Source organism: Zootoca vivipara, chromosome 8 (genome assembly GCF_965207765.1).
Source record: "Zootoca vivipara chromosome 8, rZooViv2.hap1.1, whole genome shotgun sequence".
In the NCBI taxonomy this organism is placed as follows: domain Eukaryota; kingdom Metazoa; phylum Chordata; class Lepidosauria; order Squamata; family Lacertidae; genus Zootoca; species Zootoca vivipara.
Window position 1 is genome coordinate 73,802,302 of NC_142591.1, and position 26,482 is coordinate 73,828,783.

Consider the following 26,482-nt stretch of genomic DNA (forward strand, 5'->3'; position numbering starts at 1 on the left):
GTTTGAGATAGCAACCCAAGCATGCTAACTCTGGATGTGCTTGATCGTGCAGATGAGCTGCAATCCCAGAAAATGTGCTCCCCCCTCAGTTGTCAAATTGCTTCCCTGGCAGAGCCCACAAAGTCCGGTGCCAGATAGGACACAGGAAGGAGATAGGGCTATCCGACGACGGCATGCTTCAAGTTCCCTGTGAGAGAAACCTCATTTAAGCACCATCAGTCACTACAAGTGCAGTGTTGTTGTTGTTTGTTGTTGTTTAGTCGTGTCCGACTCTTCGTGACCCCATGGACCATAGCACTCCAGGCACTCCTGTCTTCCACTGCCTCACGCAGTTTGGTCAAACTCATGTTCATAGCTTCGAGAACACTGTCCAACCATCTCATCCTCGGTCGTCCCCTTCTCCTTGTGCCCTCAATCTTTCCCAACATCAGGGTCTTTTCCAGGGAGTCTTCTCTTCTCATGAGGTGGCCAAAGTATTGGAGCCTCAGCTTCACGATCTGTCCTTCCAGTGAGCGCTCAGGGCTGATTTCCTTCAGAATGGATAGGTTTGATCTTCTTGCAGTCCATGGGACTCTCAAGAGTCTCCTCCAGCACCATAATTCAAAAGCATCAATTCTTCGGCGATCAGCCTTCCTTATGGTCCAGCTCTCACTTCCATACATCACTACTGGGAAAACCATAGCTTTAACTATACGGACCTTTGTATAGTGCAGTGTGTTAGATCTCAAATCTGCATGTTTATGATGAATCCAGGGCCTTGAATCCACCTTGGATGGTGAAGATACCCACACAGAGGGACAGAGGAGTGAAGGCGATAGAAAAGCATATTAAGCAGTAAAGAGGCATGAGGCGCACAAAGGAGGCAAGTCTCCCATTTCCTGTTGTGCACATGACTTCCTCTCTTCTTACCGCAGCAGGAGATTTTGAAGTTGAGTGAGGAATAATACTTGTGCGTTTAAAGGAGGATTAGATGGCAGCATTCTGATCTTGCCTCTATGCTATCCACTTCCTTCCCCAGAAAGAAGAGCAGGGGATGTAGGTGGGACCAGCTTTTCTGAGCACACAAGCAAGGAAAAAAGCTATTGAAAGTGTTTTTTTATAAAAAATAAAATCCAGTAATGCATTGTTTTTAATTCAATTCGTTGTGTTTTCTTTTTTCACTTTAAGTGTTTCTGACTAATTTAAAAAGAAATAAATGCAACTCCTACTATAGATTTATTTTTATTTTTTTGCACTTACTCTTTTCTATTTCTGCTTTCTTCAGTTTGGATCTGAAATTACTTTTCCGGACTTCTGTATAAAAGGCACTGCATCAGGAAGGCAGCTCGGCACCTTGGCTTTAAATTCTTACTTTACTGCCGATGAAACTGGACGTGCGCAGAATACTAATGTTTGTTTGTCGGAGGTATAGCCTGTGTTTTTACGTGTCTTTGAAACTGCACTTCTCCTCTTTGGGAATCAACAGTGGCTAAATCTAGGCAATAGGCATGCGATAAAACTGAAGATTTGTTTTAAGGAGACTGGGAAACATTCACAGGCAAAAATTAAACAGAATATTTGAAAAATCTGGCTGCAGGTTCTCTCTGTGCTGAAAAGGGGGGAGAGGATCACACTTACCTAAACACATGAAAACCACGAAGGGAAGAAGACAAAAAGTAGGGAAGAGAAATGCAAGCAAATGTACCAACGTGTTTAAAGCTTGGCTGCTGTTGGGGATAAAAAAAAAGGATTATTTTTGGTCAAGAAATTCAGTTGAGCCTAGTTTGTGCTCATCATGGTTGATTTTCCTTTCCATTACGTTGTGACTTGGCCATTTCAGAGGGTATTTTGACTATGGGGCTTTTCGACTGCAAGAGAAAAGGGAGTGCCGAAACCTCTGTGTGTGGTATTTTCTGGCCATAAACATATAGAATCATCTCATTTAGAGGCATTGGTGGTATATGTGTTTGCCTAATATCCCTTTCATTTTTTATTTCTTCTCAGGTTTTCCATTATTATTGCCCTGTGTTGAAATTTGTACAGATAGTGATGTTGTCCCATCTGCCTTCATCTTTAGTCTCGGGTCTTCAGTTTGAGCTGTATCCTTTTGCTACCAGACTCGTTTTGCGTGATTTAGATGCTTTGAGGGCATGTAGAGAACGAGGCTCTTATATCTCCGGGCGGTGGGTTTGAGCCACACGTTGGACATTGCTAGATGACCCTCGGGGTTCCTTCCAACTCTACAATTCTGTGATTCTATGAGGAAATGGTTCTTTAACTCTCTGTGTAGGAGCCTGGCAAGAACCGATGTTGAGGAGAAATCTCTGCTGTTTTGGAATCAGATTTCTTCTCTGCGTGGAAAGGTATATTGCATGGGTAGGCCCAATCGCCTTCTAAATCCGGCCCGCAGACGGTCCAGGAATCAGCATTTTTTTTTTTACATGAGTAGAATGTGTCCTTTTATTTAAAATGCATCTCTGGGATATTTGTGGGGCATAGGAATTCGTTCATTCTCCCCCCCCCAAAAAATTTGGCCATCCCCCCCCCAAAGGTCTGAGGGACAGTGGACTGGCCCCCTGCTGAAAAAGTTTGCTGCCCCCTGGTATATTGTCTCTTGCAGTGTTTTTTTCTGGGGGGACACAGTGGGGCGCATACCCCTAAACATTTTGTGAATCTAAGTTTGGCCTCATTGAGGGGCAGTATTTCAATATGAGTAGAAAAATGAAAGTATCCCTAAACATTTTTTTAAAGAAAAAAAGCACTGGTCTCTTGGGAAAATTAAGTATAATGTTAAGTTTTATATGTATACTGGTCTCTGGTGTGTCACCTTATTTCTTGGGTAAATATTAATAAGTAATGAGCACATTGGCTTAAAAAGAAATAAGCATAGATTCCATTTGGGGTAGAGAGTTTCTTGGAAAGATAGCAAGTGCTGTGCTTTGCAGCACAGTAGTATCTGAGGACTATTCACAAACTTTCTAAGTATAAATTATATATTTGATGCGGTGTTTCTCAACCTTAGGTCTCCAGCTATTGTTGGACTACAAAACCCATAATCCCTAGCTAGCAGTACCAGTGGACAGAGATAATGGGAGTTATAGTCCAACAACAGCTATGCGACTCAAGGTTGAGAAGCATTGATTTAATGAATGTAGCTCTAAACTATTGTCAACAAGCCAAAGCTCACAAACGATGGTTTGATCCTGGCATGGTTAAACGAACCATAGTATAACCATGGTTTCCATGAATTCAGTTTAGAACGGTTTGCTCTGGTTTAGTTTAAAAGTGAAAGTGAAAGCTTCCCCACTTCTCACAGCTATAGCAGAGGCGAGAGAGAGACTGCATGAGCCCATGGCTCCTTTAGGCCCACTCAGATAATCCTCAACAGTAGTTGAGTGTTTTTACTGGAAATGCACATCATTTCTAAATTACGAGCCATATGCCTGGGGTTGTAAATGTATGGAATAAAGAAAAACGGGCATAAAAGTTCAGTGTCTTTCATATCCAAAATACAGGGGGATATGTGCCCTAAAGTGAGACTGCAGTTTGCAACAAGAATCAAGCAGATTTATTGGTCTGGATGTTGTTGCATTCACTTGATTCAGGACATGTAAAAGGCATTATTGCAGCCATCTTATATGTGCAGATAAATGTTCACACAAGTGACCTGTTTGCATGACCCCCATAATGCAGGAGGAAGGGATTAGCGAAGTTGCTCTTTTGTGATGAGAAGCCGTGGTTTTGCTTCTCATTTTCAAGGTAGAACAGCATATTTTTTTTGTCATCGTATCGACTGCCCTTGAAGGATCAGTCATACTACCTGACCCTTTAAAAATCTTTCTCCTGTGATGTTTATTTGGTAATGGAAAAGTGTATATATGCTTTTTCTGCAGGTAGGAGCCTTATTTTTATTGCCTTGCAGAGTAAGCAGCATGTTGATTCCTTTACCCACGCAGCTGAGGACAAAAAAATGGAAGGAATATTTAGCCCAGAAACCCAGACTCATTAATGGTAAGTTGTCTTTCTTTACCACATTTGCACTCTTTCCCTGTCATGCTGGCCCACTTTTTTCAACCCCCCCCCCAAATTGCTCTTTTTTCTCTTGAAACTCTTGGTAGATCTTTATTGACTGTATATGAACCTTGCATAAAAACAATACCTCTTTTGAAGCTTTTTTTTTTAAAAAAAGCAGTATAAAAAAGAAATGCTTCTATTTCCTTAAGATAAGATAAGATATCTTTATTGTCATTGTCCCCTTGCGGGAACAACGAAATTACTCGGTTGCTACATCCACTCAGATAAAGCATTCCGCATAATCCAAAATTACAAAACCTAATTAAAAACAGTAAATATAATACAAAATAACATGTAAAATAAGATGACTTCAAAGTCCAGGCTTTCCATTTAAGGCCAAAATCGCTCTAGAGAAGAAACTGTTCCTGAGACGGCTCGTTCTTGCCTGCATAGTTCTATATCTCCGTCCCGATGGCAGGAGCTGAAAGAAATGGTGACCAGGGTGCGTTGGATCTCCTGATATGTCTAGTGCTTTTCTGTGGCACCTGGTGGTGTAGATTTGTTCTAAGGTGGAGAGTGAGTAGCCAATAATGCTCTCTGCTGTTTTAATAATTCTGCACAGCCCTGCTCTATCCTGAGAAGTACAGCTTCCGTACCACACACACATAAACCGTACGTGAGCACGCTCTGTATGGCACAGTGATAGAAGGCAAGCAGCAGCTTTTGTGGAAGATGGTTTTTCCTTAAAATTCTCAAAAAATACAGTCTCTGCTGCGCCTTCTTCACAAGCCCCCTTGTATTAACACTCCAGGACAGATCCTCCTGTAACTCAATGCCTAGAAATCTAAACGTTGTTACCCTCTCCACACAAATAAGAGCTCATAAACTAGGATGACCTAATAACATAACTTTGTATGTGTTTACTCAGAAGCAACCCCCAGTGTATTCAGTGGGCTTGCTTCCTAGCCAGTGGATATAACATTGCAACCTAAATATATTGATCTGAATAATTTATAATAATAATAAAATAATAATAAATTTTTATTTATACCCCGCCCTCCCCAGTCAAAAACCGGGCTCAGGGCGGCTGACACCAACAGAACTACAATAAAACATAAAAACAATTAATTAAAATACAGATTAAAATACAATGTTAAAATTTAAAGTGCAGCCTCATTTCAAGTATTCCATAAATCCAAGCCATGAGGGAGGAAAAACACAGGGGTCAAGCTGAGTCTAACCCAAAGGCCAGGCGGAACAGCTCTGTCTTGCAGGCCCTGCGGAAAGATGACAAATCCCGCAGGGCCCTGGTCTCCTGGGAAAGAGCGTTCCACCAAGTTGGGGCCAGTACTGAAAAGGCCCTGGCTCTAGTAGAGGCCAATCTAGCCATCTTATGGCTCGGGATCTCCAGAATATTGTTGTTTGTGGACCTTAAGGTCCTCCGCGGGGCATACCAGGAGAGGCGGTCCCGTAGGTACGAGGGTCCCAAGCCGCATAGGGCTTTAAAGGTCAAAACCAGCACCTTAAACCTGATCCTGTACTCCACCGGGAGCCAGTGCAGCTGGTAAAGCACTGGATGAATGTGATCCCGTGGCCGGGACCCTGTAAGGAGCCTCGCCGCGGCATTCTGCAGGTATTCTTTAAATTTATGAAGAAATTGTGTGTGTGTGTTTAAAATTAACGAAAGTTTAAATGTATTTACTTCTCTTATTAGAGGAACCCTGGCTATCCTAAATCTAGAACTTATTAAGATTCATTCTAGATTTTCTGTATGTGTTTATTGGACAAATGACTGTTTACTTTAGTAAGGTCTGAAGTCTTTAGTTGCACGACTTCTTGTTTTCTAATTAGTTCCAGAAGTTGAACTGAAAGGAGAAACTTGCAACTATTATTTCTTGGTACAAGGCAACGGCTGTGGAGGTTGCAAAGCAACATTGATCTATTCAGCCAGTCAGATCAATGGATCACTCACTCTTGCAAAAACAACCGGAAAATTAACCACAAAGACGGGAGAAACTAAAGCATGTAAGTATTATGGCGCATGACTTTCCTTCCAAGTAGAACAAGATGTGGACTGCACCAATTTCCTTTTTAAAAATAGAGATCTAATATATTCAATGTTTGGAGTCTTAGATCCAAGATAATAAGGATATTAATCATTTAAACCAATTCTAACTTCTAAGAACTAATCAAGCCTGTGAGCTTGCTTATTAGTTCAGTCGGGGAATGAGATTTGTGTACAGGCTTGTTCTCCTGAGTGTTTTCTCACTGATTTTGATGAGACAAATCTTGGAATGGCTATTGTACACACTGCTATTACAATTGCACGGGTTAGAGCAGCTTTTGCCAGTCTGCAGCCCTGCTGGTGGGAGTTGTGGTCCTAAACAAACAGAGGCCACCAGGTTGTCAAAGATGGGGTTAGATCAGGCTTCCTCAAACTCGGCCCTCCAGGTGTTTTTGGGCCTACAACTCCCATGATCCCTAGCTAGTCAGGGATGATGGGAATTGTAGTCTCAAAACATCTGGAGGGCCGAGTTTGAGGAAGCCTGGGTTAGATGGTTTCTTTCATTGCATTTCCCAGCAAAATATGTCTCCGATTTAGAACATTGCAGGGGGTTTGCTAGAGCTGGCCAGGACATTGGTGACTTTTTCCGTGTTTGTTGATGGATCAAACAGTATGTGGGCAAGGGTGGCCCATCTTACCTGTTTTTCAGGTATAGAAAGGGATCAGTCTGAATATAGAAATACATCATTGAATGTTAATAGTAGTACTTATTAGGCATCTCGTTAAGCATTGTCAGTCGCATTGTTAGATTTCATAATCCAATATAATGCTTAGCCTGGTAAAGAGGAGACTGGGAGGAGATATAATAGCCATCTTCAAATATCTCAATGGCTGCCACATGGAATAAGGAACAAGCTTGTTTTCTCCTGCTCTGGGAGCTAGGACCCGTACCAATCCATAAGTTGCAAGAAAAGAGATTCTGGCTAAACATCAGGAAGAACTTTCTGATAGTAAGAGCCCGTTTGGCAGTGGAACGGACTCCCTCAGGAGGTGGTGGACTCTCCTTCTTTGGAGGTTTTTAAGCAAAGGTTTGGTGGTCATCTGCCCAAGATGCTTTAGGTGAGATTCCGGCATTGCAGGGGGTTGGACTAGATGACACTTCGTGTCCCTTCCAACTCTACAATTCTATGATTCTATATTGCTTTCTGTCATAAATGATCTCAAAGCGGCTCATGTGATTTTAAGATTCTAATTTGATCAGCATTTTTTTAAGAACACCTCTCATCTCTCCCTCCCCTTCCCTATCAACACAGGTTTTTTTGAAGAATTCATCAGATCTCTCCCACATTTCTGCGGAGAACAGATTTTACAGAGAGAGAAGAAATTGGCTCGTGCCCAAGCATTGGCTTTGAATCACTGCCGGAGTGAGTAACAGAGAGAAGAGCGAGTCGGTGAACTGATATAAACCACATTTATCTTAATTTGGAGTTTAATTTGACACTATTTACATTTATAAGCCCTGGAGAAGCTCTTAAGTTCAAATATTGTTTAAAAGAGTTGTCATTAAGAAAAATTACAACCGTACATCAGGTAACTCTAACCAGGCTTAGGATAATGCCCCCCCCCACTTTGAATAGCTTCAAATCACATATTCTGTTTTGTTTTTTTGAGGGCAAGGGAGTCTTTGCCTGCTTGCAGAGCAGATAGCTCCTCTGCTTGCAGGGCAGGTAGCTAAATCGGAGAAGGAGCGATGAAAGTTTAAAACAAAAACCAAATACCCAGTAGAGATTTTGTTGTTTCAACGGGGCACAAGTAGTCTGTAGGAACACCAGGGTAAGTGGTTGGTTGTATATTGTTGGAACAATCACTCTCCTTACTGGACCTAAGGTAATATGAAGATTAAATAAAAACATTTATAAATAAGCAAGCAACAAATAGAAAATAGGGCTAGTCATGAACCCAGTGCTCTACACAGTGAGAGGAGTGTAAATGATCAGAACAGGCTCACTTCGGATTGTCGGGGGGGGGGTGGACACTGGGGGGGGCAGAGCTGCCCTTCCTTCTCCCTACCTCATGGATTGATTCAAGTCAAGGAAATAAATGCCTCTGTACAGCTGTACTTGAAATTCAATCCCATTGGGACCATTGACTTCCTTCTCAATTTGTCTGAACCTTGTTAAGATTGGCTTTTAGGCTGTAATCCTATACAGGCTTACTTGGGAGTATGTTCCAGTGAAACCCCACCAAGATCAATGTGGTGGGTATTCCCAAATAAAATAAAAAATGATGCCTGAATCTTACTTCTGCTGACTACAAGCATCTTCCGTTTTCTTCTGAACAACAAGCTAAGCGCTAAGGGGCATACAGTGGTACCTCTACTTATGAATAACTCTACTTACGAATGTTTCTACTAACGAACGGAGCTCCATCCGCCATCTTGGATGCGGTTTAGATAGGATTTTTTCTACTTACGAATTTTTTCTCCCAATGCATTCCTATGGGATTCGACTTACAATTTTTTTCTACTTACAAATGTGCGTTTGGAACGCATTAAATTCGTAAGTAGAGGTACCACTGTATTTTGTTTTTAGTACCCATTTGACAAAAGCGCCACGTGAGGCCTTGGAAAAAGAAGCACCCCCTGCACCCTGTTTTTTAAGCACATGTGGGGAGGAGCCCCATAGCCTTCAACTACAGGAGCGGCAGAAGCAGGGGGAGAATATGGCTGCCTGCTTTGGTGAATTGATAGAGCAAATAGCTAGGCCTTAGCAAATGGCCGGGTTAAAAAAAACCAACAACACTTTCCACTACTCCTTCCCAAACTTCCTGTGGCGACTGTGGGAAGTAGACACAAAATTCATGAATTAGTATGCCTCGTTTGCTGAATTAGTGAATGGTTTGCATATTGTGTAGATTACACTGTTGAGGTTTGTGACAACCGAGAGATGGGAATTCTATCCGTATTGCTTGGCAATTCGTTCTTGACTGGTTCCTTCTGATTGTCCTACTGCACCAATATCGCCGCTTGTCTTAATCTAGTTCAGTGAATCATGAAGACTTTATTTAATTAAAAGAATACCTTGGTGAAAAGTGCATTATTAATAGTCTGCTAGAAACGACAAACATATATTGTTGTTATTGGTTGTAAATGAGAAGAGATTACTGGAACAAATGCATTTCCCTCCCTAGGTAGCTTTTTGTAAAGGTAATATTCACCTTTGCCTCCAGGTTGCTTTTTTTTCCCCTTGGCAGCAACATTCAGTCAGAGGTGATGTTGTTACTTTAGTAAATTGTTATTGATTAACATCACTATAAACCTCGCGTTGAGAGTACCATGTCAGTAACCAAAGAAGAAGAAAAGCTGAGCTTTTGTGTTCTCTATTGCAGAAAGGCAGGAATCTGCCAGACAGCTCCCGGTGGTTTCAAGTGACGAACTGAAGACCCTGCTAACATGTACCAGAGAACATTTTTTAGAGTTGTGGAGCACCAGCCAGCTAAATCGTCCTGTAGCACCTGTCAAAGCCAAAGTCGAGGGTACAGGTTGTGGTAGGCATAATTTGGTTGCATAGTTATTACCACTTGGGAAAATGCTGGCTTTTGATACTTGAGGTGTATATTTTAGGACCCGCCTGATTTCTGTGATTGTCAGTTTATTTAAGCTGTTTTTAATTTTGTGTTTCAATGTTGCAACCCACCCTGGGACCTTAGGGTGAAGGGCAGGTAAAAGGCGAAAGATTTATACGATCTGAAGAGAAACCAGGAAAAAAGATTTGTACGATCTGAAGAGAAAAAAATACATATAATAAGTATAATTGGAGGTCAAAGGAAAGTAGAAATAATGTAAATAGTAGAAAGAGAAATGTGTTTGTATTAGTATGGGTGTTTGAATTTGTATGTTTTGTGATTGTATCTGTGCATGTATGTTTACTTTACTCTTTTCTTATCTTTTCCTTTTTTCCTTGATTGCTTTTTTGCAAATCTTCATTTTAATCATTTTAATCATTAAAGACTTTATTAAAAAATAAAAAGGGTGAAGGGCAGGTAATGAATCATCATCATCATCCTCGTACCTTGGAAGTCCAATGGAACTTCCAAAACGTTCGGAAACCAAAGTGCGGCTTCTGATTGGCTACAGGAAGCTCCTGCAGCCAATTGGAAGCTGCGGAAGCCCCGTCGGACATTCAGGTTCCTAAAGAATGTCCACAAACTGAAACACTCACTCCCGGGTTTGCGGGAGCCAAAACGTTCGAGAACTAAGCTGTTCGAAAACCAAGGTACGACTACCTATCAATCATGACATTCTTTCCCTTAAGGACATCAGTGAGTGTGCTCCTCCCTTGGCGAGAGCAGGGAAACAAGCTAGAGAGCAGCAACAACTGGAGAACTAAGCAAGCCAGAATGTGAAGACGTGATTTAAAGTTGACTTAAAGGGGAAAAAATTAAAGCTGATTTAGTATCCTGGCTTGTTTAGAAGCCACTAACCATACTTTCCCTCTTCAGATGTAACAGGAAGCTGCAGTAAATAGCAGCTTTCTTGGCTTGGCTGGAGTGAAGCAAGTAAAAGAAGTTTGTTTGTATCTTGGCTTTTTAATATTATTATTCATCCAACTTTTGAACCACACTCCTTCAAATCAAGCTCTTAGCGTGGTTTACAATTGTGTCATGTAAAACAGCCTAAAAGCAATAAAGCATAGATTATAACAACCACCAAAAATGTTAAAGGGAATGCTCATCAACAGCCTGGTACAATGCCAGCAGAATTAAAGCAGCAGGCCTTAACCAATCAAATCAGATTCCTCCAACAGCCTGGGTGAACAAGTGTGCCTTAATCTTGCACTAGAAACGCAGAGATATAGGATACAGTGGCTGACTTCTCTCATCTTGAAGGCCACATTGAGGGTTCACCAACTTTTTTGAGGGCTGTGCGCCAGCACATGGAGCACACACAGTACACAAACACAGCAAGGAGTGGGGGGAAACAAGCAGCTTAATTCCAAAAAAGAGGTGCAGTGGGGGGGGGGGGAGTGTGCCTTAATGAGTTACCAAAAAAGTGGTGTTTCGTTGATTTATTTGTTTGTTTGAATCCCATTATTCCAATCGGTTGAGCGGAGCTTAAGATCGACATTCAAGTACAAAATGCATAAAGCAAAATGCACAGCACGTGCTTTAGACAAAAGTTAATATTTTAAGATGCTTTTCTTATCTTGCTGTGTTCTAATGCTCTTCATTGATCATTCCAGCTGTTTGCTTTTGTTGATGTTGCAAAGTACAGCCAGAGCTAATAGGATTCATTATAATTCTGCAGGCAGTAGTTGCCACAGGCGTTGCAGAATCTGTACAAAACGCTTAGAAAAATGCAAACTGGGGTTATACAGGTTATAATCCTGCTTGGCAGGGGGTTGGACTGGATGGCCCTTGTTGTCTCTTCCAACTCTGATTCTATGATTCTAGGACTCCCATGAGGAATAATGGGAAGCTGGTAGATTCTCTGCTACATCTAGATTTTGCAGTGAGTTATGGTATTGTTTTGACTTTATTCCTCCCCCCCCTTCCCCCCACTTCCAATGTCTCACATTTAGAGCTGAAAGATTCAAATCCTTTGAAGTGGCCAGAAAGAAATGTCCTGCAGAACTTGGAAAGCACTGAAAAAATTAAACAGAAAGCGAGGTAACATTAACATGGCTTAAATGTTGGCAGTTTTGTTTTTTTTTGATAAACTGCACTACCTTTTCAGCATCAGCTATTGGTGTAGTTAGTGATTTTTGTTCATCGCTTTTGTTTTCCTCGCCAGCGTTTCTGAATTACTCGCCCGCAAAGAAGGCCCAAAGGGCCCTGCAATATCACTTGACGCCAAAGAGCTGCTGAAGTATTTCACCCCAGAAGGCCTGCCCATTGGGGATCTGCAGCCTTTACACGTTCAAAAAAGGTAAGGCTTTGTTATGCATACAACACACTGTTGAATAGTTCATTCTTTAAGGTGCTGATCTTGAAGGCTGGGATTGCGTTTTTGAATCTATGCGAGACATTTTTTCTATTATCTCCTTAAGGTGCCTAATAGTAATTTCTCCACCGCTGAAGGTGTGCACCACACCTGCAAAATCAATAATGGGACAGGCGTGGGGAATCTTTTCGGCTCCATAGACTATTTCCTTATCAGGATTGGTTTTTTGGGGGGTGGGGTGGGGGGTGTTGCAAGTTTGACAGGTGGGTGGGGCTGCCCACCTGTCAATCACCTGGCATCATTTGAGAGTTGGGTTGCCCCAACCACTTGTCAAAATCCCTTGCGTGGAATTCCCACATGCCAGCTGCCCGTCAGGCTCTTGGGAACTGCAGCACAAGGACCATTGCAGTTCGGAAGTGCTCAGCGTAGGGCTGGCAAAGCACTTTCCCCCCTCCCCTCCCCCTGAAGGGAGCAGGGAATGTGAAGCCTGCGTTTTACAGGCTGTGCATGCCTGCTTTCTGCTTTGGAACAAGTGCACACAGCCAAACTGAGCAGGATTTCACCCAGCTGTTTGTCAGCTGTCCAGCAGGGCTTAAATCCTGCTGCATTGTCTGTCCACGCTTGTTCCCTGCTGGAAATAGGCACGCAGAGCCCAAGAAAGCCTGTAAAGCAGGCTTATTTTAGCGCTCTCTCCCAGAGCGAGTGCAGAAACAAGCACTTTGCAAGCCCTAAGTTTTTTCCAAGCATTGGCTTGGGTGGCATGGGGTGTGGTGAGGAAGTGTTTCTCTCAAATAGCCTATAGTTGGGGGGGGGGAGGAAGGGGGTCGCTTTGTTTGTTTGGCTGTGCATGCCTGCTTTCTGCTGGTAACAGGTGCGCACAGCCAAACTGAGCAGGATTAAACCCCGGCTTGTCAGCTGTCAATTGGGTGTTAACCCCTCCTACTTTGACTGTGAATGCCTGTTGGTTGCTGGGAGCCAGGCACCCAGGACCAATGCACAATTGAATTGAACCCCACCTTCCCGCCCGCTAGCTGAAAGCATAAGTGACACCCACCGGTTGAAAGGTGGGTGTGGTTTGGGGAAATCGGCCTCACGGGCCAAGATTGGGCCATGGGCTGTAGGCTCCCCACCCGTTGCATATTATGACTTGAGGTTTCACTGTGCCAGAGTAATTTTAGTAATATGGTGCCAATGTGGCAGACAGTTGCTATTCTTCCTGCAAAAAAGTTATCCTCCGTTCTATAAATAAGCCATAGCTGCAAATTAAAATCAATTCTTTCTCCCTCCCCACCCGGTTCAGTGAAAATGCTTTCCTTCTGACGCCGCAGCTGACTCCTCGAAAACTCAGAAGCTTGCCCTTTGAAAAAGCTGCTGGCTGCCATTATCACGGCCTCGAGTAAGTTCCTTTATAAGTGAGTGATGTGAACTGTTCACTCGGTCCTCTTACTCAGTGTAAATCCAATGTACACACACACACTTCACATTTGGTCTTATTATTATGCGAGTGGAAGCATCATTTGAATTTGCTAGCATCTTGCGATAATTAATTGTCTGGAATGAAAGCGTTACGCCTTTGATTTGAATAGTTATACGTTTTTATGGTAATGGGTGCTTAAGATGTTATGACAGTTAACTTTTCACTTTCAAATCAAAGCAATAAGGAAAATTGCTGACAGCCCATGAATTAAGTCTGTGGTTCTATTATGCCAGGATGGGAGGTAGACAGCGGAGGAGGCCTTGGAACAGAGAATATACGCTGTGATGCCTACATTAGAGGATATTGAGCCCAGTGATGGGCTGAAGCTCCATGCACATCTTCTCTAACAGCAGCTCTGCATACTCACAGAGGCTGCTGTGTATTCATGTATTTATCTGGATCCTGCAATGGGAAGCACAGCTGTCCTGGGTTTCATGCGTTTTTGAATCATTCCATGCTTGGAAACGGGGCCCCTATCAGATAACAGAGGAGCAACCACCATTTTCTTTAGAAGTAGCAGGTCGATCATGTTCTCTTACACTAACTAGAGAAAGCTCTTGGATAGTTTTATCACAGTGGGTGTCATAGAGTCTCATGTAGTGTACCCCTTTTGACATGAAGATGGCTCTAACTTACTAGTGGAAAATGCTCTGAATGTATCGGACTGCTCGCTAGGTATCCAGTATGGCACAAGAATGTTGAAAGTGGATTCTTTTCTGGGAATGCCGCAGTGCCCTGTGCTTGTGAGGATGAAGGTAAATCTCAAGAATGCCCAATGCATAGTAGCAGTGGTGGAACATTCCAAGAACGTCTTATTAGAACCAGGGTATTTCTACTCCTCTCTCTGCAAAATGGCCATCTTACCGAGAAGTCCTGGTATGAATGGGTGAAGTTTAGTCCTTTATGCCTTTGTCCTGGAGAGGTTGGTCTGTAAATGATTACAGATGGGCGGGGTATAAATAATAAATTATTATTATTATTATTATCATTATCATTATCATTATCACTGATGATTGTCTGCCTTATTGAAGTATGAAATAGAGGAAGAATTAAGTAGAACAGGCTGCTTCAGACGGTTTAGTATCTACTTCAAAGGACTTTCCCCAAGCTTTCATGGACTAAGTTGGTGGTTGTCATTGATCGTTAAACACTTTGAAGGGTTGGGAAGCGCATCGTGCATACTGAGAAGCAGCATTAGTTTCTTACAGAAGCTCTTTTCAGTAGCTGAATACAAATGAAAGAGGCAGTTTGGGGTAAGCAACAAACCACATACTCCATAATTCCAAATAGATTTCCATAGCACTGTAGCTGTGCAGAGCCCATGGCATTAGGTGGTCACCTGCCCTTCTCTCTTTTATTTGCATGATGAGACCTAAACTCAAATTCAGGAGTAGTCAATCTTGGCGCCCTCCAGGATTTGTGAACTACAATTCCCAGTGGGAGCTGTAGTCGACAACAACTGGGCGTCACTGCATTGACTGTTGCCGGTCAAATGTTTTGCTTTTGGATGTTCATCCCAGGGCACTGTATCCGTTCCAGAGTTCAATAGGACTTGTAATCCTTTTGGATTACACCCAGTATACCTGAAGGAGCGTCTCCACCCTCCTCATTCAGGCCGGACACTGAGGTCCAGCACCGAGGGCCTTCTGGCGGTTCCCTCACAATGAGAAGTGAAGCTACAGGGAACAGGGCCTTCTTGGTAGTGGCGCCCATCCTGTGGAATGCCCTCTCACCAGATGTCAAGGAAATAAACAACTATCTGACTTTTAGAAGACATCTGAAAGCAGCCCTGTTTAGGGAAGTTTTTAATGTTTGGTTTGATCGTGTTTTTAATATTCTGTTGGGAGCTGCCCACAGTGGTTGGGGAAACCCAGCCAGATGGACGGGGTATAAATTAATTATTATTATTATTATTAATTGGTGTCTGGGACTTGTAGCATTTGTCTGCCTCTGTCTCTCCGTGTTTGTGTGTGTGTGTTTTGGAAAGTAATGCCAGCTGTTTTTCCATTACTTTATGAAATCCGTTTAATTTTACTATTTAGTGTTCTATGATGGCAGTAATATTGACAATTTAGTGACAAGAACCAGAGGTGCAAAGTGCATTGTGGGAGAGCCAAACGCCATCTTCAGCAGATTGTGGAATGCTTATTAGCACCCGAACATTTTAGTGGGGCTGTGTACAAAAAAAAAGGCAGTTTGGAATTTCTTGGGTTTTGTTGTTGTTGTTGTTTCTATGTTTCTTTGGTGCTGCGCCTGATCAAAACCAATTTGCATAACCTTTTCCCATTGTCATGAATGATCAGACACAGCTGGATTGTTTTGGGGGAGGGGAGAGAGAAGGAGAGGAAGATGTTGCCATAAAAAGAGTGAGCAATTTACTCAGGATAAATTAATACGTCAGCTCTGTAGAATGGGCAGCAAAGCTTAACTCGGAATACAAACAAGAAAACTCAAAATACCATGAAATGGATAAGCAAGAAGCTTTTTTGTCTTATCAGATAATGAGCTTGTTTCTAGTGGCAAAATTGAATTCATTACTTACGTTGATTAAAAAACTCTCTTTTTAGGGGAGGGAATAGACTTCAAGCTATGTATGACAATATTATCTTGGTAACAGAAAATGACTTGATTTGCCCTGACAGTCTGGTGGAAGCGCGATGTACCGGTGCTCAGATAATTATAATAGCCATGTGCCTCCGTGTTGATTGAATTGTCAGGCAAGCCAATCCCGCCCATCTTATCTGCTAAAGTGGAAAGTATATGCTTTTAGGCATAATGGCCAAATGGAAGCTCCCTATTGAGAGAACAAGTGATCAGAGAATGGTTATTGCCCCTGGGTCCTATTTGTGGACTTCATGGAGGCATCTGGTGGGTCACTTTTGGACTCAGAATGCTAGCCAGTTGTCTAAGCCAGTGTTTCCCAACCTTGAGTCACCAGCTGTTTTCGGACTACAATTCCCATAATCCCTGACCACTGGTCTTGCTAACTAGGGATGATGGGAGTTGTAGTCCAAAAACAGTTGGAGACCCAAGGTTGGGAAACACTGGTCTAAGCCAGCAGGACTCTTCTTCTTTTCTAATCCATATGTGGATGTGCTCCGTTGATTGCTATATCTGAGATTGCTTTGTGTTCTGGGATTGATTCATCCATGCCTGTTGGCAGCAAATATTTGTAGAAGGACCTTCTTTCACCTTGGTATGGGACTCCACAATAGCTGTCATCACACACATGCCATCTCCTGATCTGAGTGAGTCTTTAAAACAGTCCTCCGAGGGGTAATACTTAATAATAATTTTGTATAGTGCATGCGAAGCATTTACGAATAGCTGGTTGTAAGCCTTGAAGCAACACTCTTAAGGCAAGTCATTACTACCCCCCCCCCATTTTACAGATGGGGAGGACTGAGGCCGAGAGACAGAGGCGTGCATAAAGCTTGCCTTGCGCAACGAGTTCATTCATGGCAGATACGGGTTCAAACTGGGGATTACACGATAGATGGAATATCCATTCCTTCATTTTATTCGTATGCTGCACACACACACACATCCCATGCTCAAAGCAGCTTACAACGAAGAAACGGGGGTGCATTTCAAACAAACACTACAAAAACAATTTCATTATAACACAGAAAAAACATAAACTTTGTAACAGCATTGCTGGAAACATGCTGAGGAAGAGAACAGTTGTAAACCATCTGGCTTCTTTTAGGCTGGAATCCAAAACCCACTGACTAGGAAGTAAGCTCCACTGAGCCTAGTGGGACCTATTTCTGAGTAAGCATGCATAGGATATACAAATAGCATTCTTTTTGATGCCAGCGAATCGTGGGTTGAGGTGTGGTACTCTGCAACTAAGGTGGAAGGCGGTTTGATCCATGAGGTCAGTTTTTACCCCGTATCATAGCAGACTGCAGGAGGACCTTTTCAGAGGTTCACTAGCAATTCAAATAAGGGGAGACATTCTCATACCGAAACGTAAACAAGGGGTACTAAGTTACCCCTTATTTAGGAAAACACCTCCGTTCTTCTGCAATACCTCTTCTCAGGCTTCTGAGGCTATTTCATATTTCGCTTTAGATACTGCCTGGACAACAGGAGAGCTTTGGAGAGAGACGTGGGTTTTGCTGAACTTCAGACTCGCCTCATCCGTTACGAAACACAGACTACCTGCACAAAGGAGTCCTTTCCTGTGCCCTGTGCGTTGAGCCCTCTGCCATCTCCTGCGGTTTTGTCAGAGCCCGGGAGTGTCCCCGATGGGGAATCTTTGCAGAGGGAGCTGCAAACAGAGGCATCCAGGTTAAAACGCAGATCAAAGGACCTGGACGGCTTTCATCCCAACAAGAGGTAATATGCAAGTGGCGTAGCTACCGTAGCTGCTTAGGCATCCAGGCTCGGGCGTTCTGCAGCTGCCCCCCCCCCCAGTAAGTGGCCACCAAGTGCGCCCCCCACCTCCAGCTATGCTAGTGGTAATATGCTACACTTTTTAAAAATAGAAAAAGTGAGATATTTTGAGTATGTGTAAATTCAGCTCTCTTTTCATTCCAAAGAGCTCTCTGTGGCATAATGTTCAGATAATCTTAATCCTCTTTTTCTAATTCCTCCCTCCCTGCCTTATTTTTCCTGTGCGATAACCCTTCGTTAGCTTTGAATATGTTGAAACAGGACCTGAAGGCATTTTTACTTAAGCTCCATAGGGCTGCATGGTGCAAGATGCTGAGCGAGGGTCACGTCCCCACCAAACTGGTTCTGTTTAGATAAATCACTGCCAGATTGGATGAAAGATCAGATGCAGAAATGTGCTATGCTTCCTCTCCTGTTTCAGATGGATAATTTTTAATTGCTGGTGTCTGACATGATTTGAGGTGTTTTAATGACAAATCGAGCCACTCACAGAACAGAATAATCTTGGCATCTGTTTTGTTCCCTCAACTCTTCTTTCTAGGTTGCTGAAATCGGAAAGTACAGATTCTCTCTTGTCCCAGGCAAGCGGAAGCAGCGGGAGTCGCCATTCAGGAGTTGTCACAAGGCAATGCCAGGAGATTTCAGTCTCTCTGCCTTCAATAGCTGTGAAACAGTCTCACAGTCGGATGCATGAAGTAGCCCTAAAGAGCAGCTCAGCAAGCCAGAGGTGTGGGGGGAAGCCAGAAACATTGAAGCCCACAAGGGAATCAAGATCTCAGAAGCACACACGGGTAAATAACTTTTCCAGATAGCTAAAAATGAAGTTCTGTCTTTGCTTTTGCTGTCCCTGGATTAAATAAGGCAGGGCGGAGATTTGAGCTTTGCGTATTAGACCTATCCTCTTTGGCCAGTCTTTTGAGTCTCTTCTTCAAATTCCCATGCTGCTCCTGTTGCCAAGAAACTCAGTTCCGCTTGTACTCTACACACACCCCAAGGATATGTGTATTTTAGTTTTGTTCTGAGCAGTGAGCAATAGCACCGCATTATAAATAGTTCATATTGCAGAGTTAGTGCACACTTTCTTAAGCTCTGGGAAATGCTTGTTTATGCACTTAGGCAGCAGAAGACAATATCCATTTTATCCCTAGATGGAGAATAGTTTCAGTACAGGGAACTGTCAGCTTAAGTAATTAGTCAAAGGGGGGGGGGGGAGAGAGACATTAAAGGAGGATAATAAACAACAACTAAATAAAAATCCAAACAAGGGTGTTGTGTGTGTATGTGATAGGTTTTTTCTAAAATGCCTAGCAGCTAGTGTTTCATCTTCAAAGGACAATATGAATATTTTATTCATATTCCTGTGAGGTAGGTAAACAAGCGATCTGTTTGCTTGTTCAAATAAAAAAAACAGAATCGGAACAAACTTTGTTTCTTGCTCTAGCATGAGGGGGGTCACGTCATAATTACATCTTTCACTGGGACATCTATCATGTTTTAGCCTGGCATCTAAGCTGCAAAAGATACGCAGCAAAATGTGTGTAGGTGTCCGCATGCAAAGTACAGTTTATATTCACCAGGCTGCTTTGATCTTTGCAGCTTCCTAATTTTTGCTTAGATGTGTTACCTGTGAAATGCTGCAGGGCTGAGCTGAGAAATGCTGGTGCCCAGCATTTAGTAGCGCGGTTTTGCTCCGATTAAAAAAATGTGGATTTGAAAGTGGGGCGTGTGGGGCGTTGGGCCTCAGAAGTGCAATACATTGCCAATGCTTCTCTTCAAGATGCTGAAGGAGGTGGTGGCAAAAACCCTCAAGGAGCACGGCATTGTTGAAGATCACAAGTGCTTTGCAGCATGCAGCCAGCGTCTGTTTGAGATATCCAAGTATTATCTAAAGGTACTTTTCTCCAGCTTCCGCATGCGCAGAACAGTGCGTGATTGTTGTTATGGTTTGATATGTTGACAAGAAAGGGTGGCATGTGTGATATACCGTACTTTTCCATGTACATTTGGCGACTCAAATTTTTAAAACGGGGGGAGAAGGCAGAGTTGAGCTTTTTTGGGGGGGGATTACACAGGGTTGAGCTTTTTTTTTTTTTTTAGAGGGGACCCGCACGCATCCAAATATCTGCCTCTCCTCTGTCCCCTCGCCGACAGAATCTGCCAATCGCCCGCCCAGTTGCCACAGCGTCAGCCTATGAACACCAGCCATTGATGCAGCAACCAATAACACGCCCAGTAGCTGCTGACAGCTGCAGCAGCAACCAATCAAACATCCACCCTATGCACTACCCATGTATAAGACCACCCCCACTTTTTAGCATTATTTTTAAAGTCTTCTACACGGAAAAGTACGGTATTCTGCAAAGTGCCCTCAAACTGGCCTTCTTTTTATCGACTTAGAATCGTAGAATTGTATAGTTGGAAGGGACCCCAAGGGTCATCCAGTCCAACCCCCTGCAATGCAGGAATCTTTTGCCCAATGTGGGACTCAAACCCATAAGCCCAGGATTAAGGGTATTATGCATTTCTGATAGGGATGAGCCAAAGTGCCTTGTTCGGTGTCCTTTTTCATTCCATTTTGTGGCAGTTTCCAGGCACTTGCTGCAATCAGATTCACATTGGTTGAATACTATCCTCTGTGCCATTTTCCTCCACCTGTGCTCTTACAGTCCTCAGCCCTGCTCTGCCCCATTTGCCCATGCTACCGTTTCATTGCATAGGTGACCCACATGGTTTTGATTAAGCATTGCAACACCGCACCTGGCACAATGATTTCAGGAATGCTCACACACGAAATCTGGAGGTTTAAATAGCAAAATGGGTTCAATAGCAATGTGGACAAGCAAGAGAGGAGTGCAAAGACAAGACGCAAAAATGTGCTAAGAGGACTCAGTAGCCAGGGGAGTAAAAAGGAATAAAAACACTTGAGCATTGGGGTTTTTTAATTTTAATTTTGCTAGTTTGTTTGGCTGTGGAATATCAAAATTTGGAAATGTTCAGTACAGCTTTTGCTATCATTTTTTGCCATTTCCAGTGCGATTAAAAATAAAATAAAATCAAAGAAGCTTGTATCACCTTAAAAAGTAACTCATTTATTATGGCATAAGCTTTTATGAACTACAGGCCAGCTGTCATCCATTAAAGTTTATGCAATTTGGTGTTACTGTAGTGCTTTGTTTTCCAGAGTATTAATACATTTATTCCTTCTTGCTAACCTTGAATCTAACACTGTGAATCAATTAAGTTTTTTGGTTGTGATGTAATATGGTTCTTATTTAGGATCTGAAAACATCTAGGGGACTGTTTGATGAAATGAAGAAAGCTGCAACCAGCAATGTTAAACAGGTGAGACTCTCTTACGTGTCCATGTGTCCAGGTTATGTTTTCTGTGCGGGAGAATATTACTGAGGCTTGGCTTGGCTCATCAAAGTGGTTCTCAGGGTTATCTAGATTGAATTGCCTCAAATAGTGGCTTCATTGGGCTGCTGGATGAGTCTGTAAGATGACCAAATTGTCCCCTTAGTATTAACATGCAAAATGTGACCTGTAAAATGGTTTGTTTGCCCAGCAGAATATCCGCCTTTGTTTTGCGAATTCAGAGTTTGGTAATAGTTGTTGGCTATCGTTTTTTGGTTTGTTTTTTTTTGAAGATCCTTGAATTATAAAGAACTGCCCCAGTATTAATTAGATTCAACATTTCTGTATTGCATCATTTTACACCTCTTAAGCTTTGTTTTATGTTCATTTTTAATTCTAAGTGCATTTCTTGGGATGTGTTTACAGGTCACTGAATGGGTTTTAGACAAGAGCAAGGAGAAATGACATGTGCTAAAACCATTGCCATTCCAGGATGGAATCCCCTTTGAGCAAGCACAGCACATTAAATGGACAGCTTGGGAGTGCCTTGTTATGCAGTGAAAGTCCCTAAACCCAGTGATTCCTGCAGTGTAATACCCTCAAAGATCTCTGGCATTTAAAAAATGGCTTTGAATTGAGCCTTGTGTGTATATATCTGTGTTTGTGCATATTTATACACACACACACACATTTATTATTTCGAACTGTATAAATAACACAATCAAATCTATGCTGCTTCTTTTTTATATGTGGCTTGTACAGCTTTTTTATTTAGAAAATAAAAGCCAGGTTTCTAAGTGGTTGACAGTGTTATCTTCTTTTCCTGTTTGCCTGATTTACTAGGGGCATAACTCTGTCAGTACCTTCCTTGTGGTTAACCAACTAGCCATTAAAGTTTTACAAGATAGACAAAACCCTCTTGCGCTTGATAACAAATTAAGTGTCAAGAACAGTGGCTTTTGCTGAAAAACCCTGAACCAAAAGGCCACCAGGAGGAATATTCTTCCTCTAGACCTGACCCCTGACCCCCATAGATGAACCAAGATGAAGCAGAATGCCTCAGTCAAAGCAAAGGTGTGCACAATAAGTTTCGGCCAGTTTCTGAAGATTCAAGGGAGATAATTGTAAAAGGAGACTTACCTAGAATAATTGCTGCTATCAAGCCAAAACTCAGTTGTATAAATTCCATTGGGGTTAATCAAGCTAGCGTCACGGAATGCAACTATAATGCTTTCTCAGAGCATTCTGTTATTGCCATATGAATTATAACCCCACAAAAAATCCAGTAAATGAATTTTTTATTAAATATAGTATTTTTTCCTCTAAAATATAAATATTTTAAACTAAATTCTTACAAATCTTGAGTAGCGCCGTATAATTCGTTCTATCAACTCCAACCAAATATGAGTCGATCCAAAATCTGTATTTAATTTGTCTATAAATATATAACATTTTTTTTCTCTTTGCAAATTATTCGCTTATTCTTTATATTGTAATCTGAGCACCGTAAATTACATGACATACTGTGTTATTTATTAATTGATAACTAATAGATAAATTCTGATTATTTACAATGCAGGTATATCTATAACATTCCAGTGATTTTTTTTAAGTGTTTAAGGAAGTAGCACAGTATAATTTACACATGCATTTACTTTCCCTACAATACACAGTAATTCTGGGTTATTTTCTTTCATTCAAATCCATAAACGCTCTCCCTTTGCAATTTCACTTGTATTGAATGAAGAACTTGTATTTTGCGTGACAATGGCAAGTGCATGGGGTTGATGGCTCTCCTTCTGCATATTTGCATGTTCTTTTATTTTTCACAAAAGGAAAATTTTTAGCCCAACCTCACATATCCCTCTATCATCCTTCAACTGACATGGACACCCTTATTTCACTTATAGAGATCCCTTACCTGCAAAGATGTTCCTATGCTTTAAATGCAGGACCAAGACCTACCCCTGGATCCATTCCACTCCTAAGTCCATTCAAGTGAAATGTGGAAGCCCATAGAGCAGGCATCCCCAAACTGTGGCCCTCCAGATGTTTTGGCCTACAACTCCCATGATCCCTAGCTAACAGGACCAGTGGTCAGGGATGATGCAAACTGTAGTCCAAAACATCTGGAGGGCCTAAGTTTGAGGGTGCCTGCCGTAGAGTCTTCTGTGCCCTAGATCAGGGAAATACTACAGTGACAGACCGCTATTACACTACATTGGAAGACCACTATAATCATATCCCTCCCTTCTCAAGGGCTTCAGTACTTTCCCTCCTCTGCCTGCACCATGCCAGCATTTACCATCATTAACAATTACACCAGTACCAGGCATAGCTGTTATTAATGCCAAGCACATACTCTATAACCAGGGTTTTATTATTAGCTTCAAACCCTGGTTAGGAAATTCTGGCTTAATGCTCAGTTCTGGATGAAGTTAAGTGCATGGTGTGCTAAGCAACATTTGATCCGTTAGCCATGGTTAAGATCTGCACCGTAATACGGATCCCGTTTGGTATCTTCTGTGTGTAAAACAATGTATTTCTCTCATGTACAAAAATAACTCTAAAAAGAGATTTAGTTGCCGTGTCCCACTTCCAGGAAACACAATTAAAATGAAACACAACTGAGCTCCCTTTTGTCTGTCAGAGGGAATCAACATCGAAAAAATTAGCAGTGTTTCAGGAAGCTTGGATAATAAGGATAACTGTTATACTGAAAGCCACCAGCTCAGGGTCTCCCGATCGCATTTTCTGCCTTTTTGTGTGTGTACAAGATAGGGTTTTAGTGTTGATGCATTTGGAAGACTACATTCAAGCAATATCCTTTGTGGGTCATATCCAACCAAGTCATATTCAGAGGAGCCCCATTGACATCAATGGACAAGTTAGTCATGACTGAATTAAGTCAACCCACTTCCCTGGGTCTGCTCCAGCCCAATAAAATGGTACTTTGCCATGGTGACTGGCTGCTCCCGAGTGCTGCTGGTGTTATTACACCGCAGCAGTTCAGATCTATACTTGGATCAAGAAGCCAGCAAATGGGAGTGAAACGGCATAATAAAGGGTTGCCAAGGTTTGTTGCTGGGAAGGGAGGAATTAAAGAACCCTTCCCTTGTGCTGTTGGCGGAAAGCATCACCACTGAAGGACCTATAGCCGAAGCTCAATTCAAAATGAGCCTCCCCATCTTAAAATTCTTCCAAAAGGATCTTCACTGCCTTCAGATTAAAACGGATTTGAAATGCATCACATAATTTCATATATACTGTTTCTCTCAACACAAGTTATTACTGTTAACTGAGCAATTCCATTTTACGAAAGTCAGATTAGATTTATTAAGTGACCGGTCACAGCGGCTTCTACAGCCAAATGTGGCCATTGTAACCCTTAAGCTGCAGTATTTAAGGACACTTCTGAGGTTCCCCCCTGCTCCGGTCATGACTGACTGGCTTAGCAATGCTGCCTCAGTCTGACCTCTCCCCCTGGGAATAGTGCCATTTTGTGCAATGTTCACAGAGAACTAGATTTCCAAACCATTCCCACCTTTGTCTGGACAAGCAAACTACTCTGCTGGTGCATCAATGGCAGGAAAGTGGAGTTTTCTGAAAACGGAAAGATGGCTCAGCAGGTACAAAGTCCACGGTTGCACAAGATCTTGACAACTTTTCACCAGATCTTCTGTGGATAAAATGCTTACTGTGATCTCTTAGACCTTATTTTCACTCATCAGCGGTTTTCAAACTTCATACTCTCAGAACCCCTGCCCACATCTGTGTTCAACCGAAGCTCCTCACCCACAATGGGCTGCAGATTTCAGGGATGTTTTGGGGACACACTTTTATCAGCCCAGAAAGACTGTCGGCCCCATCTGTGGGGAGTAGTTGTCATGTCACATGAACAGAGAGGGGCACCCTAAAGTTGACCGTTGCTCCACTGCGGCTGAGCGATGCCAGGGAAAATGGTGGGCTTGCTTTATGTTCAGGGGAGCTGTTCTCACGTCACTGATTTTCTAACTGAGGCATCCCACACCAGTTTCTCAGAGCCCAGTTTGAAAACCACCGCTCTCTGAGCACTGCTACAGGCACAGTTATGTATACCGGAAATGCCACACTGTAGTATTTAAGCTATTTGCTCCTTCAATATTTATTTATTTATTTCCTTTATTTACAAGCAATCGGTTTTATTTCCCCTGCAGTGTGTTAGTCGAAGCAAATGTCCTGCTCTCAAGCGTCTTGGCAACTCTTGCCCCTTTCTGTGTTCCGTTTTGGTAGCTGGTCCAAACGTGGGCATTGCTCCTGTGCAGAATAAGATGTCCCTTGCCATTTAGATTGTGCAGGCAGCCCCTCCGTTCTTCCTTCAGACTGTGCTTACGCTACCAACCCAAGTCTTGTAATCTTGGCCGAAAGGAATGAATGTATGATGAACACAATTGGCTTTGGGCAAGAGTGAAGGTCCAGTTGCTGAAATCAGAAGAGAAAAGAAGTATAATTCCTATATAGAGTGGCTTCTTTCCGACGCCAACCCTAATGTGTCAGCGAAGGTTGCCAAATTCTGTGCTAGAGCCATAAAAATTTGGTCCAATCTAATTAGCAGTGTCCAAATATCCTCAGAACATCTTCAGGACTAGCTAAAGAGGATCCAGTGATATTAACTGCTGCAGTCTACCTCCCTAAGTAGTAATACTCCTTTTAATTAGTTTTATTTTAACCAATTGTTAAATCTTATGCTTATTGTCTATTTTTAGATATTCTTGTTTTCCTTTATTGTTTTTATGTATCGCATATTTATGTGTGCTGGTCAAGAACCGTAATAATAAAAATTAAATTAAATTAAATAGAAGTATGAGCTGCGGGTCGACTCAATAAAGGATGTACACAGAAGGAAATCTGGGTTGCATCCGAAGGGACCTTGCTAACAAAACGAATGGTTCCGTAAGCAGAAATGGGATCTTTCGATGCAACCCACGATTTTATTTTTGATTGTATCAGTATCCTTACACTAAGCTCAAAACTAGAATGAAAGCATGCATTGCTTTGAAGGTGATATAGTTGTAGATTATGCAGGAGGCTAAATCAGACATGTGGTTCATAGGGCTGTAAAAAAGTGATTCTGCAAAGCAACGGCTGGAGAGGCGAAATGTAGCTCTTCTCTCTCCTAGACTGCGCAGCTGATCCTTGTTTTTGCTGATCTTTTGGTAGTTGGAGCAAGGGGGGGGGAAGAGAAGCTAACCTTAGGTGCACCTCCAGTAGCTGCTTTCAAAGTAAAGGAATAGGACATAGCCTATCCTTTGTGGGAGAAGTTGCCCATCTA

At 42.3% G+C, this 26,482-nt stretch overlaps 2 protein-coding genes across 3 annotated transcripts in view; one reads left to right on the forward strand and one right to left on the reverse strand.

Moving 5' to 3' along the window:
- The window catches only part of MTBP (MDM2 binding protein), a 28,909-nt gene extending 6,941 nt beyond the window's left edge, over window positions 1-21,968 (forward strand). For both annotated transcript variants that reach the window (XM_088675877.1, XM_035125373.3), the window contains exons 8-22: window positions 1,265-1,405; window positions 1,984-2,078; window positions 2,270-2,342; window positions 3,873-3,990; window positions 5,845-6,018; window positions 7,312-7,422; window positions 9,386-9,544; window positions 11,578-11,665; window positions 11,790-11,924; window positions 13,240-13,335; window positions 17,494-17,760; window positions 18,359-18,608; window positions 19,595-19,708; window positions 21,094-21,159; window positions 21,598-21,968. In XM_088675877.1, coding sequence (XP_088532003.1) covers window positions 1,265-1,405; window positions 1,984-2,078; window positions 2,270-2,342; window positions 3,873-3,990; window positions 5,845-6,018; window positions 7,312-7,422; window positions 9,386-9,544; window positions 11,578-11,665; window positions 11,790-11,924; window positions 13,240-13,335; window positions 17,494-17,760; window positions 18,359-18,608; window positions 19,595-19,708; window positions 21,094-21,159; window positions 21,598-21,636 — 1,926 coding nt within the window. In that variant the 3' untranslated portion in view covers window positions 21,637-21,968. The remainder of the gene's footprint in view (window positions 1-1,264; window positions 1,406-1,983; window positions 2,079-2,269; window positions 2,343-3,872; window positions 3,991-5,844; window positions 6,019-7,311; window positions 7,423-9,385; window positions 9,545-11,577; window positions 11,666-11,789; window positions 11,925-13,239; window positions 13,336-17,493; window positions 17,761-18,358; window positions 18,609-19,594; window positions 19,709-21,093; window positions 21,160-21,597) is intronic.
- A 484-nt stretch (window positions 21,969-22,452) lies between these two features.
- The window catches only part of SNTB1 (syntrophin beta 1), a 97,528-nt gene continuing 93,498 nt past the window's right edge, over window positions 22,453-26,482 (reverse strand). Inside the window, exon 7 of the mRNA XM_035125375.3 lies at window positions 22,453-25,632. Coding sequence (XP_034981266.1) covers window positions 25,540-25,632 — 93 coding nt within the window. The 3' untranslated portion in view covers window positions 22,453-25,539. The remainder of the gene's footprint in view (window positions 25,633-26,482) is intronic.